The sequence below is a fragment of the Pogona vitticeps genome, chromosome 1 (genome assembly GCF_051106095.1).
Source record: "Pogona vitticeps strain Pit_001003342236 chromosome 1, PviZW2.1, whole genome shotgun sequence".
Classification (NCBI taxonomy): domain Eukaryota; kingdom Metazoa; phylum Chordata; class Lepidosauria; order Squamata; family Agamidae; genus Pogona; species Pogona vitticeps.
In genome coordinates this window covers 169,657,897-169,674,774 of record NC_135783.1, presented here as the reverse complement: position 1 = coordinate 169,674,774, position 16,878 = coordinate 169,657,897, and the positions used below count along the sequence as shown (strand labels likewise).

Here is a 16,878-nt window from a genome sequence, read left to right as displayed (position 1 = left end):
CAGTTTCATCCTGAAATTCTTACACCTGTGCCTTTACTATGGTTGTTCTCAGATGTTATCTTTTTCTCAGAAAAAGTACAGCAAAATATACAAAATGAGGGAGAGCTGCCAAATTGAAAAAGCAGATTGCCTAAGCAATGGCATAGCCGCTGTGAATCACACTAAGGGCATTTCACGCATGTGCAGAGCCTCATTGAAATGTTCTAGAGCAGTTGGTCCCCAACCTTGGGCCTCCAGATGTTCTTGGACTTCAACTCCCAGAAATCCTGGCCAGCAGAGGTGGTGGCGAAGGCTTCTGGGAGTTGCAGTCCAAGAACATCTGGAGGCCCAACGTTGAGGACCACTGTTCTAGAGCTTCTGCATGCAGAAAATGATATCTTAAGATAGGCCCCGCCCCCTCTACATGGCACCAAGGCTCACCACTCAGTTCTTTTCAACTGCTGTGTTACGAACCTTGTCCTCCTGAACTTCCTTTCTAGTAAGTCCATCCCAACAGGTTTTTTTTTGCCGTTATAACCTTATATTTCTGCTGCTGCAGAGATGATGTTAAGTGAATGCAATTAGATGACTTCTCCAGTTTATATAGTGATGTGGGGCTGTAGAGTCCTTCATATCTCATTTCTGCCAGACATTTACACACCCCATTCCAGCATTTCCGTCCTTGTAGATGTGGCTTGTGGAGGTTTCCAGGACTCTAGATGAATGGTTCACCCTGCACTGATCACTGTAAAACTTCAGTTCTTCCTCCTAGGATCTCAATCTGCCTGTGGTGGGATCTCAGCTAGTAGGTCTGGTCCCCAAAAAAGCCATGTTGGATGCAGCAGAATTTTATATTAAGAAAGAAAACCTCTTCATCCTGGAGGAGGATCATAAAATCAGACTGGTAACTTTTTAATATTCTTTTATAAAATTATTTTGGACCGGGATAAGTCCCATGGATTGTATTCATATGATCGTATGGTGTTAAAACTCAGCACCATTCCCAAAAATGTAAACATTATCTCTCATGGTAACGCGAATAGCTTGTAGGCAGACTCAGTCTGAGAGTGTGCCATATTCTTGATCAGTTTCAACTGGTCTTTCATGCTTTTAGAAGGCTTTGCAACAGCTACCCTTCTTAGGACTTCAGTTTTTCTGAGCCTTATTTTATTATATTGCCATATTTTATTATTCTCTCTGCAGCAGTTTCCCGACTTTCACCTGACTTTCTCCTATACTTACACAATAGGTGGCTATCCCGATGTTTAGTTTTACTATTGGCATAGTTCTCCCTGTTACAAACTAACCATCGTGCATGAAACCTAATACTGGTTTTGCGATAGGAAGGAGCTTTCACAAACTATTACAACTGTATTTTCCCTCTAACCAATTTGCAGTTTCTTTTCTTGAGCTTGAGGGTATCCATTCCCCTCCTCCTGCTTCCTTCTGCTTCTGGCTATATGTATATCTCTTCTTCTTCCATGAGAGCAAACATGAATTCTCTCTGCTTCACATCTTTCGCCATGTGGCTATAATGGTGAACTGGGTCTTTCATAATGGTTGAACCTGGGATTCCTATTCTTTCTTACTCTTCTGATTGTAGTTTGAGAATTAACTGTGAGTAAAGATGCTTTTATTCTTTTTACCATAAACTAATTGTAGCGTGATTTATTATATGCAAAGAGTGGTGGGCTGGACATTGGTTTTTTAGCTATACTTTTTCCATGTTTGCCAGTGCTGTAGCTGGTTTATTTTGTATTTTATACTCTGCTGACAAAGGAAACCAACCAAATTCCATTAAAAAATCATAACTTATTTATAATTGGCCATGCTAGCTGAGGATTCTGGGAACTGAAGTTCTGGACATTTCCCCCACTCTTCCTTGCTGTACATGTAGTGTCAGTAATCCCTCAGTCACATATTGTCTGAAATGTAGAATTTAAAGAGATATGAATATACTGGGGTTCTATGGGATTCAATTCATATCAAGAATTCATTTCATAAAACCATTGAGTCTTTCTCTACCCAAGCACCAGGATTTCCATGTGCTTCCATACATACTTTCCTCCTCCTCTTGGAATTCTAGGTCTGGTGTTTATTTAAACAAGCAAGCAAGTAAACTGTGAACTCATTCATGTATGTCCTGTTGGGTAATTGTCCGATAAACTTAATTGACATTTGGGGCAGGGGACTTTTATTTTGAAGTAGTCAGAAATATCATCTGGCAGTATTGATCAGTAAATGAAAAACAAGAAATCAGGATAGATAGGTATAATGGTACATGCTGTCATGTCAGAAAAAGATGGGGGCTGTCAGTGAATTAGGTAACTATTAAGACTGTTATTCAGGAAGGAGCCTCTATGAACTTCTATAAATCAGCATCTGTAAGTCTTTTTCTTTCTTTTTGTTCTTAGGTAATTAGCAAATTGGGACTGGACTCTTTGTCTCCATTCAATCCTAAGGAACGCATAATTGAGTATAAATGTTTTTTTTTCCTTTAAAAAATGTTTTGCATATATTTGGAGAGTTAGGATGGGTTGGTCATCTGTGGATTTGTACAGGTTCCATCTTGAAGTGTCAGACGTTTGCCTCATACCTGTTTGCATCATAGGCAGAAAGATGACAAATGTTGAACTAGGAGAAAGTAAAAGAGTAATTGATAAAACTTACAAACCACCACCTTTTCTTCTCCAAAAAAATATGGAATGTCTGCAGATGCCATGTCCTTTCAGGTACTTGCAGACCTAAGAGAAGGTATTTATGTAGTCTATGCTTATACTGTATTTAAAAAGAGGTTCTACTTTGTAGGCCTCTCTGAACCACACTGAGGGTGTTCCACACATGCACAGGGGCTCACCTGAGTGTTCCAGAACTTTTGCATGCATAAAACCATACATTAGCATAGGCCTTGCCCCCACCCCCACTATATGTACCTTGGCGCCAAGGGTCTCCCCTCAGTTCTTTTCAACTGCCTCATCTTTGTGAGTGTCTCAGTGAGTCCATTCCAATAATTTCCCGCTTCTTGCAACCTAAAAGAGAGAGAGAGAGAGAAATAATAGTATATACAGTACCTGTCAGAACCAAATCTCCCTAAGGAACATGGGTCCTTCAGTCAGGGAGTTCCTCAGCCACAAACCTACCACTTTACGCTGGGGCAAGTCCTCAACCTCCAGCAGTGCATAGCATTTGTGCCTAGAGCAAGCCTGACCTTAAAAGAACAGTTTATAGCAACATGGGCTTTGTGATACCTAAGAACTCACAACAGCTCATTTAATTAGGGCTTCTCTGGTAGCTACAGTAGTCAATGGCCGTTACCTCTCCTCTGGATTTAGCCAAACCCTGCTGATCCAAGAGACTAATCCTTAGTAATGATTTTTATAATTATTTTTTATTAAGAAAATGTAGTTTCATAGAAACAGTTTGTTTTTGCTCAAGCATTAGCATAAAGACATGTTCAAAGGATTACCATAGTTAAATACAACAACTAATTCCCATTAAAATAATAAATACTAAAATTGGGCTAAGGTGGGCTAGCACCACCTCCTTCTCTTACCTACATACCATGATCTCTTCCTCCATCATCATGGTCTCTCTTACACATAACCCATCATCCATTTTCTACATTCCTCAGACCTCCTTCTTCTTGACTGTAAACCAATTAACTCAAAGAGGCATAACTGTCCACTCCACTCACAATTCTCATGGAGATGCGGGTGGTTTATCTCCATTCCAATTAGAAAAGAATTTGTTGGGTCTTTGCGCTCTGGGCTTCTTCGTCCTTGCATCCCTATCAGGTTTCACGCTGTACCAGCTTGACTGTAAATTTTAAAAAAACTTCTCTGCCTTTCTCACATTCCCATGTCTTCAATTCCTTTCAACTTTAAAACCTAACAGACTCCATTTTTCTTTCCTCTTCATTGACTACAAGTCCCACTCTCCTTTAATCTCTGACTACAAGTTCCACTCTCCTTCAGTTTCATGACACTACCTAACAGTTAGTGTCAACTACACCACTCCTCTTCATTGAAGGGCCCATTCAAATGCTGCATAGTTTGTGCAAACAAGGTCCCTCTTTCAGATGGCCACTCTTAGTGCCTGCTTTGTCTTGGAGAGACTCATCAAACTCTCTCCTGCATCCACTGCAAAACCTTCACGAGAGGAGTCCTCCATAACTGCCTGCCCAGGCACAAACTACCTGTGGAAGCAGTACCTCTAGGTGGTTGACCCTATGTCCCAGCCAGTCTGCAAGTCCATGCCCAGGTCAAAGGTCATGGGCAAAACCATCACAGACTCGGCTAACCACCACTTCTCCATCACTACTGTCAGTTCAGAGGAGCCCCAGCCTGTCATGAGATTCTTGCCTGGGATCTGGGCCGCCTTACATCTGGGGAGAAGATAAACCAGTGGCCTCTCTATCCCAGTGCCAAATTTCAGGTTCCTCTAAGAACCCTGGTAAAATGCTGAAACCAATCCTTCCCTTTTCTGGGTGCCACCTGCACCTTTCGTATAAAGACTGTTTATGCTGGTAACGCTGGCTGAAGCGACTTGGCTTTGTGGATCAGGTAACCAAAAATAGCTCTGTAAAAATAGAGCCTCCATGACCAAAGAAGGCTGTCTCTAAAAGGAACTTTGTTAGAACCAAAGTATTGTGTTAAAGCATTTGTTTCTAAGATTATATTAAGGCATTTCAAGCAAGCATAAGTCTAGCAAGCCAGGCACTGAAGATTAAGAAAAGTGGTTACTTCAACTAACAAAGGCTTCCCTAACAGTCACAGTGTGATGGCTCTAAGACTTACAATCGAGATCCATTTCTCCCCACTGTTACATGAGACAGAACAATGACCAACTCCCAGCTTAATTTAGCTCATCTCTCCCTTTTTGTTTGTTTCTAGCTGCCTCTTAAGTACCCATTCTCACTCTTTGCTGATTCCCTTTGGCCAAGCACTACATCAAAGAGGGCATTTGCCCCCCAGGTAATTAATTGGGCTTCTTCCTCAGGCAGAGCTGGTCAGATTTGTGTATCAAGGGATTCTTGGGCCAGATCTCTGTGCTCACTTCCTAGCAGCCAAATGTGGTTGATTACCAGTACCTCTTCAAAGAGCACTTTTGATACTCATGCCCACCATCTGTTGGAAAGCTTCTCCACAAAGTGTGAACTTTGATCATACCTCTGCCATCCTACCCTGGGGTTGCACCCCATCTCTTTACACAGCCCTCACTGGCGGCTTCCACCTTGGCTTCAATATTGAAAACCTTTGACTTTGGGCTCAAAAGTCTCAATCCCGAAGCCTCCAACTTCAAGAAAGCGAAAGGCCCCAGTGGACCACCGTTAATCCACAGGCCTCAAAAAAGTCAGACCAGAAGTCAATGTGTGGAGAAGCCCCACTCAACACCAGCACTGCAGCCTCCACCACAGCCTGCTGAGACAGATGACCTGGTCTGCGTAGGCTCAGTATCAGAGGACAAACCACCACAAGCCCACCAGCCTTCTTCAGCTCCATCTCACTCTCCAGACTGGTATGGACTCCCTGACTGTTCCGCCACCACCCAGACCATCACAACTTTGCAGCTGTCTTTTATTAGCACTGCCTTGGAGGCCAGCTCCGTTTAATCAGAAGCCCCTGGTCCATGGCACTGCTAACCCTCCATTGGCAAACATCAATATCAACCGCCTCTTGCTCCCCAACTGCTATCCCGCGCAGGGCATGCCTGGCACCTTCTGTAATGCTGTGAGCATTGTGAGGTATTCTCTTCCTTGGTCCCATGCTATGCTGAAGAGGCTACCCACCACTATGCCTCGGCTCCCTGCGAGTGCCTGATGGCCAGGAGGGAACCATTGGCCTCAAGATGTGAATATAACCAGCCAACGCGTAGCCCAGCACCCTCTGCCAATCTTGACCATTCTTCAGCCCCAAGGAAATCTTGCTGCCATCCAGCAGCAGACCCAGTGGTGTTTACGGGCTTTGCAGCTCCGGCAGCCTTACTTACTTTCCTCCACAGGCCTCCTCAGTAGCCTCCGATCCAAGACTTTTGCCCAGCCATTCTTCAAGATCAGGCTCACCAATCTTGGTGCACTCCACAGTCCTCTTGTATGGCCGATCTAGTCACCATCACCATCAAGTGAACCACCAACATTGACAGCACCCCTGGGATCTTTGATACTGAAGCCCATCTCTGCCACTAGAGGGCTCCCATTGATTCCAACGAGGCTCATCTCTGACCTGCTATGGATCATCACCAGCACCAACCATCAGTACCACCCTCGATCCCATCGGCACTGAGACCTTGACATTGAGAGCTGCCTCAGCCTGCACCTTAGTCTCAGCCAGACATAGAATACAAGTCCAACCTTGACCAACAGTTGATTGCATCATGTGGTGACCCCTTGCTCTCCAAGCCAGACTCTTGGCTGCAAACACCTTCGGCACTCCTCAAATCTCTGGCGTCCAACCTGTCAGATCCGAATTTGCCTCTACGGCATTCCTCCGAAGCATTCCCTTGCCAGATATTTGCAAGGTGGCCACCTGAATGCAGCAGTGCATGTTTATGGCACACTATCGGTTGGCCATTGGGCAAAAATCTGACACCTCCTTTGGAAGAGCAATTGTCTCACCTTTCTTTTGGCATGACATCCTCCTTCCAGGTACGTGAGCTTGCTGGTCATGCTCAGTGTGACTCACAGAGGCTACAAAGAAGAACAGTGATTCTTTGAGTGGTCCTCTGTGAAGTCATATGTCCCATTCATCTTTTCTCACTTGTAGTGGTGGATGATTTAGAACTGAGGGGAGAGCCTTGGCACCAAGGTAGGTATAGTCAGGAGCCCCTGGGACCTATACTAATGTATCATCTTCTACATGCAGAAGCTCTGGGACATTCCAGCAAGGCTTTGCACATGCACAGAACACCCTCAGTGTGACTTCACGCTTGAAGAACCACAGTTACATGTAGGCACCCTGTTCTTTCCTTGACAGTCAAGATATTTCCAAATTAAGACTCTTGCATTTTATTCTTTGCAGGACACTTTTGGTAACCATTGATGATACACGTGAAATGGGTGGGGAAGATATGGAAAACCTGAATGCTATATTAGTGTGCAAAAATATGAGAGCAGATGATTTAATAATTACAGTATTAGCAAAGAGATTCCAGTCATTGCCCCTCTGCAGGAATTGTGAAGACGGCATATACTGGGTAGAAGAACTCTTTCCCTTCCCTTCTCAGTTTCAACCTGAACACTTGCCCTTCCACTGGTGCTAATACGTGCAGAGTAGCAACAACATAATATCCTATCTCCATTTAATTTTAATTCCTTGCTGGTAGGAAGTGATTTTGAATGACTTGTGACAGACACTTTGTGCCTTTGTCTTCAAGAGATATGAGGATCTGTATTATCATTCTATATTGCAGGTTTTTCAGGACCTTGATTGGGCTTTGCCATGATGGGCAAAAATGCTTATGTTTGTCACCTTAAGTGTAATTCTTTTAAGAAAGGGAGTACTGCTAGCCAATAGAAAGCCACAAGTAGGAACCAGCTAAAAGGTGGAGAAAGGGGGCAAGAGAAGCATTATGTTATCATCACGTTCCATCATCCATTCAGGGAGCCACATCTGGAAAAAGTTACTGCTGTTGAAGCCCTTGTGCTCCAGCTGCTGTGAGCAAGCTTGCAATAAAATACCCCCAGACCATTGAAGACCCTCTCCTCCAGCTGGGAAGCACTTTCTCTCAGTGGAGGGGTTGCTCCAGGTATTCCCAGATATAACTTTGTTCCAGCCAACATCTTGGACAGAGAGGCTGCTATCTCCATGGAGACCAGCAGCCTCACCACCTTTGTGTTTGAACCTGAGGATTTGCAGCTGGGGCAGAAGGCCTGCAGTGGCGACCATCCAGCCCCTTCCCTGCTCCCATCATCTCAGGCCTTGGTGCTACGCACATTCATACTACTCTGAAAGTGGGGTTATGAGCAGTGGGGTATTGGATCCCTTCATCTGCCCTTCTTCCTGTTTTCTTCTAACCAATTTCTTATGTTTTTGCTGCTGGGGCTGTTTTGAGGCATCAATAGTAAAGCCCTCCCCTTGGACAGGATTTGGGGAGCAGGGGTGTGTGTGTGTGTGTGTGTGTGTGTGTGTGTGTGTGTGTGTGTGTGTGTGTGTGTGTGTGTGTGTGTGTGTGTGTGTGTGTGTGTGTGTGTGTGTGTGTGTGTGTGTGTGTGTGTGTGTGTGTGTGTGTGTGTGTGTGTGTGTGAGAGAGAGAGAGAGAGAGAGAGAGAGAGAGAGAGAGAGAGAGAGTGTGAGTGAGTGAGTGAATGCAACTTCTTGGCTCCCATGCTTACAATGTAATTAAATTTTTCCTCATGATGGCACATTTTCAAAGGAGCATTTTTGCTTGCGAGATACTAATCCGGATCCTCGAATGGGAAAGTTTCCCACATGTTTTCTAGTGAATAACACATAGTCACAACACTTTCTTGCGCTAGTCTAATATTTCAGTTGGTATCTGGAGTCATTTCACTCTTCTGTTCAGGAACATTATCACATGGAAGAGATGTTTGGATAGTTTCCTTCCCTTTATTTACTTCATATTGGTCAGTGAGACTGGGCACACATGGAAATTATTTTCTTGCACTCTCTTCTGAAGGGACATGATACAGGACAAAGAGAACGGTGGTGGCAGTCTGACATCCTTGCCTCTTCATACTTTTGTACAGAAAGTTGGAACACGGTCTGCAACTCCTGGAGGAGGATCTGTATCAGCAGCAATGGCTTCTTTGGTATCTACTCTTGTATGCATATATTATACAGACGAGCCATTTATAATCTCTCGGTTTACCCTGTAAACTTGAATACTGTATGTTCAAAACAAGAGCATAGTTTGCAATAAATGGAGTACTAATATGACAATTATTCAAAATTATAACCCACAGCAGGGTATCTTGAAGCAATCTCATTACCTCTTGGTCACCACTCTCCCATCAAAACATTGATGTTTGTGGGCAAAAAGAGAGAACAAGGTGGACAAGGAAGATCCTTGCACTTCTGGTTGGCTGGGAAGAGAAGATTGCCGTGTTTCTGTTTTCTGGGAAGGATTTTTCTCCCTGACTAAACCTATAGAGATATTATTGAATATTGACAATTATATTAGGTACTCTGCAAACTGAAGGCTATGTGAAAGATATTTACTTTATAATGTGGCTCCTTCTAGGGGGCAGCACTGGGCTGCATGGCAGGTTTGATGACCTATGGAAAACGTCAGTTTGAAGAACTGGACCCAGTTATGAGGAAACTAATACCACCATTCCATCAGTCCATGAATGAGCTGGTAGTCATGGTGGATGCAGACTCTTTGGCTTTCAGCAGCTACATGGTGAATGAGATTTACAAACTTTCGATATCTTAATCTCTTTCTTTATCCTGTTAGTCTTTCTGTCACATTTTTATCTGTTTTGTAGGGGGGAAACCCAGACATTAAACAATAAATTTTTAGAACTTGGAACGGTTTTATAGGGAAACACATACAGTATAAACAGGATGCATATAGGGTTAAACTGGATATTAGGCCAAAACAAAATGACAATTAAAAAGACAAATATATTGTGGCATCTTAAAAACTGTCACATTTTGCAACATTGTGTGACAGTCCAATTCAGCATTCCATAAGGCTATTCAAAATAATAGGGGTGCCCTCAAACAAAAAATTATAACTTTGAAATTGGACCTTGTACAGTTGTGCCCCGCTTTACGATTAAACCGCATTACGTTTTTGCGATCGCAAAACAATGGTCTGAATAGGGATTTTTCGCTTTGTGATGATCAGTTCCCTGCTTCAGCTGATTGGCGGTTTCAAAATGGCCACCGGGTAAATAAAATGGCTCCCCGCTGTTTTCTGCACAGGCACCGAAAATTGCCACCCTATGGAGGATCTTCGCTGGACGGTGAGTTTCCAGCCCATTGGAACGCATTGAAGGGGTTTCAACGCATTTCAATGGGCTTTTAATTTTCGCATTACATTTTTGTTCTACAGCGATTTCGCTGGAACGAATTAACATCGTAATGCGAGGCACCACTGTATCAGCACCAAATTTGGTACAGATGTAGCAGTCAAGATGATCTAAAGGGTAACCTCTCCATTCACGCTTGTTGAAAAGCAGCTGACAGTTGGGTAAGTAGTAGTTAACTGATAAAAAAAAGAGTCAGGTTCTGGGATTTTCCCTGCATGGTGTAACTTTGTGAATGGTAGGGAGCAGAGGAAGGTATCCGGTAGACCACTGTGACTGCTGTCATTGATGTTGTCAATATTCAGGCTGCCATTTGCTATGTAAAGCTTGGCATCCTTTTTTCCTTCTGGCAACACAGGCACAACATCGTACAGCGATGGGCCATTTCCTGGCTTTTTGAATTGTGGGTACAGAAGAACAATATCCCACACTCATAAACTGAAGTTTTTTTTTCCAAGAATTGAATATTTATATAGTGGGATGAGGAGAGATAGAAATATATCAGAAGGCTCTGGTTTGGAGCCAGAGTGCCACCAGTGGTTTTGTTCAGAGCTTAAAAAACAGGCAAAGTGGAAGATTCCTTGACTGTGGTTCTCATAGCCTAAATAACTACTGGATCTCACTAACTATGTTTTTATTTTTCAATGTAGGATGCTATGAAACTTCCTAAGAATACAGCTGAAGAGAAAGAAAGGTATGTATTTGTTTGTTTGATGAAACCTAACATAACATAAAATAAATCTTAAATATAACAAAAGAAAAATACCACATATAAGCAATTAAACCAACCACCAAATAAATCAATGCATCTATTTCGATGGGTTGATACAGCAGTATAAAAGACCATCTACCTTATAATTATACTTCAATGTCAGTTTCACTGCCGTGGCTTCCTCCAAATATTCCTGTTTGTCATATGATCAAAATATTGGAAATCTCTTTTACAGAACCAGTGCCCCATGATTATAAGAAAAATGCTCCTGGAAGATATTAAAACCTGTTTAAAATACAGGATATATGCAAGGTTTACAATACAGGCCTTAAGTGATCTGGCTGTTCTTTCTTAAAAGCTATGAAGAGATTCTCATGACTGGGGAAGATGGAGCCAAAGCAACCAGCAACTTTTGAAGCAATAGTGCTTCACTTTGTGTTTGAAAAGCACAGGTGGAATAGCTAGATGGAAGGCAAAGAAGTTGAACAAGCACAACAATTATACCTTTCTTCTTTCCATGTTAATTATTTTGAATTTTGGAGGTTGAAAAAACAAAAGGAAAATAAATATGATTATAACTATTTGATAACCTATGTTCTTGAAAAAGAACTGTCTTGCTGTTTCATCACAGTAAGTACATGGGGTCTCAGTCACTTGTTGCGTATTGCCCACATATCTTTCATTAAAGCTGTATTTCAGTTTGTAGAAAGTAGCATTTTTTATTTGGAAAAAAAATTAAAAATCTCAACTTCCATTGGTCAAAGTACTTGGCATTATCTCAGCAATCTTTTCGGTATACTCTTACTCAGTACTTTGGTGGGGAAAGAGCAGCCTGCTGGAGGTCATTCAACTTGTGGCCTAGAATGACAGCTTGTTTGCTTAGCCTCTATGCAACTTAAAATTTCTAAATCCAAGTGTATGATTTAGCATTTATTGCTATCATGGCTGCCATTCAGAAGGCAGTTGCGCGATTATCTAAGGCAGGGCTTGGAAACAACACATTAAAATTAACACATTTTTCCTGCCCATACCAGTGCAAAACTTCCTGACATGCAAAAGCAACATAAAATGTTACTTTGGCTGTGTCTTTTCTACAGTAGATATGTGTTTGCAAGTATCTATGACCCCTAAATAAACTTTACTCTAATAGTCCAGAACTCATAGCCTTACAAGGACTAAAATAAATGAAGTTAAAAAATCCAAATATTTTATCAGCTACAATTCTTCAATACAACATCTGCATCCAAAGTCTTGATTTGTCATCTTGTGAGGAAGCTAATTATGTTATAATGACAAATTCTTTGCATTCAACTCATTTCATCACATTTATCAAATAAGTATACCCAAATCTGTTCAATACAGTCGTCTAAGAACTGGGAGGGAAATTACAGGCATCAGTCTCCCAAGGATTGTTCAACAAAATTATAGTTTTCTGGAGCAGAATTACAGGTCTGCAATCTCTGGCCAGCTTAATTGGCACAGATACTAACATGACCTCTACACTAGACAAGGGAGCTCAGCATAGGCAGGATGGCTGGCCCACCTGTGTGAGAAACAAAATAAAACACACAATGGTTGAAATTGTGGATTAACAGAAGTTAGGGTTAAATAAATATTTAATTAGCTATTGATTAAATGAACTAGTTGAATAGCTCAGGGTTTTAGGTATTAAATTTTTGAGTCATTACCTTTATTATGTGCTTTGATTTCTCTGGTTTATATTGGAAGTGATAGCGTGCTACTCAGATTACACTTGAGAAGATGCATATCTTTGCATAGGAAATAGGAGAGAGAGAGAGAAGAAGAGACGACCTCCTTAGGATTCCTCAGAATCATAGAATCATGAAGTTGGAAGGGGCCTAATAAGGCAATCGAGTCCAACCCCCTGCTCAGTTCAGGAATTAAAATCAAAGGATATCTGCCAGGTGGTTGTCTAAATTTCTCTTGAATGCCTCCAGTGTTGGAGCACTCACCATCACTCAGTAATTGTTTCCACTGTCATACTGTACTACTCTAACAGTTAGGAGGTTTTTCCTGATATTCAACCAAAATCTGGCTTCCTGTAACATTTATTTATTTATTTATTTATTTTATTTATTTGATTTATATCCCGCTCATCTGGTAAATCTATACCACTCTGAGCGGCTATACCACATGAGCCCATTGTTGCGTGTCCTGCACTCTGGGATGATCGAGAATAGATCCTGCCCCTCCTCTATATGGTTAACATTCAAGTATTTGAAAAAGGCTATCATATCTCCCATCAGTCTTTTTTTTCCTCAAGGTTAAACATGCTAAGTCCCTTCAGTCTTTCCTCACAGGGCTTGGTTTCCAGCCATCTAATCATCTTTGCTGCCCTCTTGTGAACTTATCCCAATTTGTCAGCATACTTCTTGAAGTGCGGTGTCCAGAACTGGACATAATACTTGAGTTGAAGCCTAACCAGTGCCAAATAGAGGGGAACTAGTATCTTACGGGATTTGGAGAACATTTTTTTTCTGATTTATGGTGACCCTTTTGAAGATTTTCCAGGTAGGGAATAGTCAGAAGTGAACTGTCCTTGGCTGTCCTTTACCTGCTGTGACCAGCATAGTCTTTTCTTCAACCTTAGACTGCTATTTTTAGATTTGCTGATGTCACTTCCTCCCCCTCACACACCTCTTGTCCCTCCAAGAACAAGCCTTTTGTTCTCTAGAGATAGTTCCTGACATCCCCACCTTCGTTACCTAGAACTAGGACTTCTACCACAATTCCTATTCCAAATGTATTTCTCTAATAAGCAGAGGCTGTCTTATTTATAAGTGTGCTCAGGTAACCATTCTGAGCCTCAAAGGGCTGAATTCACAAGTTTGTTCCTGTGCCACTGTGTGTGTACTCCCCAACAATATTCATGCATTCAGGCAGGTAGGCCAGCTGGCCAACATAAGGGAGCCTATGAGCTTCCTCCTCCAAGTATAAGTCTCTTTTCCTGTGCAGAAGAGGAATAATAGATTGGTGTCTGGCCTTGGCAGAAGGCACACTCGCTAATGCCTTAATTAATATGTTAATAATGTTAATTTAACAAGTTAAATAGTCTTTCTCATCTCATTACTAACACTGATGCCATTTTGTGAATATCTGTTATAAATCTCCCCTAATTTTCCCCTGTATCTGTGATACTCTCACCGTGTAATTTCTCTGTGTGTTGCAGCAAGGCTAACAATGTGGCTGTCCTGCTATTTTATATACCTCTATTTTTATGTATTTATTTTAATTCTTTATCTTTGCTGCCTCTCCGAACATGTAATGTTGCTTCTATGTTAAGAAGTGAAAAGCAGCAAGACAACCAACTTTTGTCTGGCTTTACTTTTCAGGAATCTGGGAGTGTTTTCTTTGGAGGTTATGTCCGTCCATCCGTTCTTCCTTCCTTTGCCGTATTAATACTGAAAACCCTTCCTTACAATTGCTTTTCAACTCATGGGGATATGATATGTAGGGTAAAAAGCAGCCTGGAAGATGGTTTTAAAATGCAAACAACCGGTGGGGAAAGGGTGAAGCAAGCTGCTTTGCTCTCCCACACTAGTCCTCTGCCAAACATCACTTCATAATTACTGGTATTATTTTTTTAATCCGAGGAGACATAGAGGCATGAGCAGGGGCAAGTTTTCTCCCAGCATTGATGAGATCATACTCCTGTCATATGCCTCCTATGCCGATGAGCATGTGACACATACAATTCTAGCCTGGATAGAGGAATACTTCTGTCCAAGAATTCCTGGCATTTCATATCTTGAACATTGTTACTATTTCCAGTGTTTAGTAATTATTCCTATAATATGACTATGGGTTTTGGTGGCACTTATCTTAGATACTTTGGAAATGCAAATCATTTTATATTTGGTTTGGGTTTGTTTTATGTTTTTTGCAGGGATTTTTTGTTTGTTTTTGAGAAATACAAGTGAAATCTATTTGGGAAAAACTCCGTTCTGTTAGGCTGAATTTTGTTGTAGATTGTTATTCTTTTTTTTAAGACATAGCCAAATAAATGAATTTGCCAAAATCAATTTGTTTTTTTTGAATGTGCTCTGCTGTAAGACTTCTTGAATGTTTTGTTCCAACATAGTAATATAGTACACACATACCTCACCCTGTCCTTAGAAGTCATTTGTCTGTTTGTGTCATCCAGTCAGACTGACAATCTCTCTCCCTTATTCACTACCCACAGGCGGACAACAGCCATGCAGCTGGGCCTGAAAAAGGCAATTGGTGTCCCTTTCTCATTAGCAGAAAAAGTTCACTCTTTATGGCCTTTTTTAAAAGAAATGGCTCTGCATGGGAACTTAGCTTGCAAGTCAGATATTCAGGTACAGTATTATTTAACGAGCACGCAGCTTAGGAAGTGAAGCAGTCTTCACATTTTTAATAGGGTTGTGTCACTAATTTTCAGTGAGCTGAAAAACAACATAGACAGCAGTTGCTAAAATGGCATCTTGCTCAAGGCAATGAGACCAAAACTGTGATTTTTAAAAAGTGATTAAAAGTAAATACAAACTACAACAAAAACAGCAGATTTTGGTCTTTCATTAAACTATTCCTATCTCCAGATAATTATTCCTCCAAATAGCCACCCAGAGTGGTCGTATAGACCAGTGGTTCTTAACCTTGTGTAACTCAGGTGTTCTTGGACTGCAAGTCCCAGAAGCACCAACCAGCATAGCTGGTGGCGAAGGCTTCTGGGAATTGCAGTCCAAGAACACCTGGATTACCCAAGGTTAAGAACCACTGATATAGACCAGATGGGCGGGATATAAATCAAATAAATAATAAAAATAAATATGGACAAAGAAAAAAAGAGCAAAACAAATGCAATCTATAGGTCACAAAGGCATACTAAAGACTGTTAATGAGAATCTGAAAATGAGTATTCTTGTTATTAACATAATTAATAAAAGGAAACCATGTGTTGAAAAGATCATTTCGAGAGTGTGATAGTTTGGTTGGTCTAATTGGATAAATTAGGTAGTTGGTTGTATGCCAACTCTTATTTCTCCAAGTGTATAAGGTTAAATTACAATTTCCTTTCCAGTTTGTAACAATTTCCATACATGCTGCCAAGAAGAGAAAGAGAATGCACTGTTTGTGAACTAGTTGTTAGTTATTTCCTGAAAATAATTTGAAAAAACTAGTTCTGGATTTATTTTGTTTTTATCCTATAAATAATTCTATTTTTGTAAAGACTGTGCCCCCAAACATATTGGTTGAAGGGCATGGAGGAGATCAAACTCAACATTACTGAGGGCAGTGTGGGTGCACTACATAGACTGCACAGAGCATATATAAAAATATGGGCTCCAATCCCTCTTCAACTATGAAGTTGACTGGGTGGCTTCCAGCACATTGCTATTTAGTTCCTAGTCTGATCTGATTTAAAGATGTGCTGTAAACCTTAGATGACATAAGACCTTGGGGGGGGGGGGGGTTGTATAGAAAAAAGTGCCTGAGAGAAATGGCAGATTGTGTAATTTAAGAGTGATTGCAAGAATCCTTATCAATATTTTTGGAAAGCAGAGTAATAATTTACAGTAGATTATGCATTATGTTAGAATCACGTTTTGCCACGTTTCCTGCATGTAAAGCAATCAGATGAAGACTGATCTGAAGCAGTCATTTTGTTTGTGCTTCAAGATAGCATTCTCAGTCTGATATGCAAATTAGAAGATGTAAGCTCTCAACAAATGTCACCAAACATTAATTAGTTGATTACAAAGCTGAATAGACTTGGACAGAGTAGAACATAATAAAATAAATGTAATTTTCAACCTAATTTTTGAATGCCATCATGTGGAACAAATGGTTGTGGTCTCTCAGAAGCAGGGGGCATTGAAAGGCCCTTGGGGAATGGCATAAAAGCCAGGCAACTGTTCCTGTCTCGTTTCACCCCTTTATGTAAATCCATACATCACACTCCTTCGGTCTTTTCTGGCCCTTGGCCCCACCCTACATTTTCCCACATCCTTTAGAGGTGCAGACCCAGGAGTGGTTCTACTCACCTTTCGTGGGCTGTACCACATCTTCATTGCAGTTTGCCCTCCCCAGCTAAGCCTGTGCACCTCACATACACACCCCTCACCCAAAGGGCACCAGTCCGCTGTTCTCTTGGTGACGGAGGCGCCAGGCCTGCTGCTTGTGACACAAGTGTCTCTTCCGGGCTGGGATG

At 41.5% G+C, this 16,878-nt stretch overlaps 1 protein-coding gene across 2 annotated transcripts in view; it reads left to right on the top strand.

Annotated features, from left to right (window-relative positions):
* Window positions 1-16,878, top strand: part of FTCD (formimidoyltransferase cyclodeaminase) — a 47,410-nt gene that overhangs the window by 22,047 nt on the left and 8,485 nt on the right. Inside the window, exons 7-12 of one of the 2 annotated variants that reach the window (XM_020814836.3) lie at window positions 752-883; window positions 2,394-2,455; window positions 8,614-8,746; window positions 9,178-9,339; window positions 10,621-10,664; window positions 14,887-15,025. In XM_020814836.3, the coding sequence (XP_020670495.3) occupies window positions 752-883; window positions 2,394-2,455; window positions 8,614-8,746; window positions 9,178-9,339; window positions 10,621-10,664; window positions 14,887-15,025 (672 nt within the window). Of the gene's footprint in view, window positions 1-751; window positions 884-2,393; window positions 2,456-8,613; window positions 8,747-9,177; window positions 9,340-9,866; window positions 9,908-9,996; window positions 10,108-10,620; window positions 10,665-14,886; window positions 15,026-16,878 lie in introns of those variants that run through there. The other variant, XM_078378725.1, reaches the window with a different exon arrangement.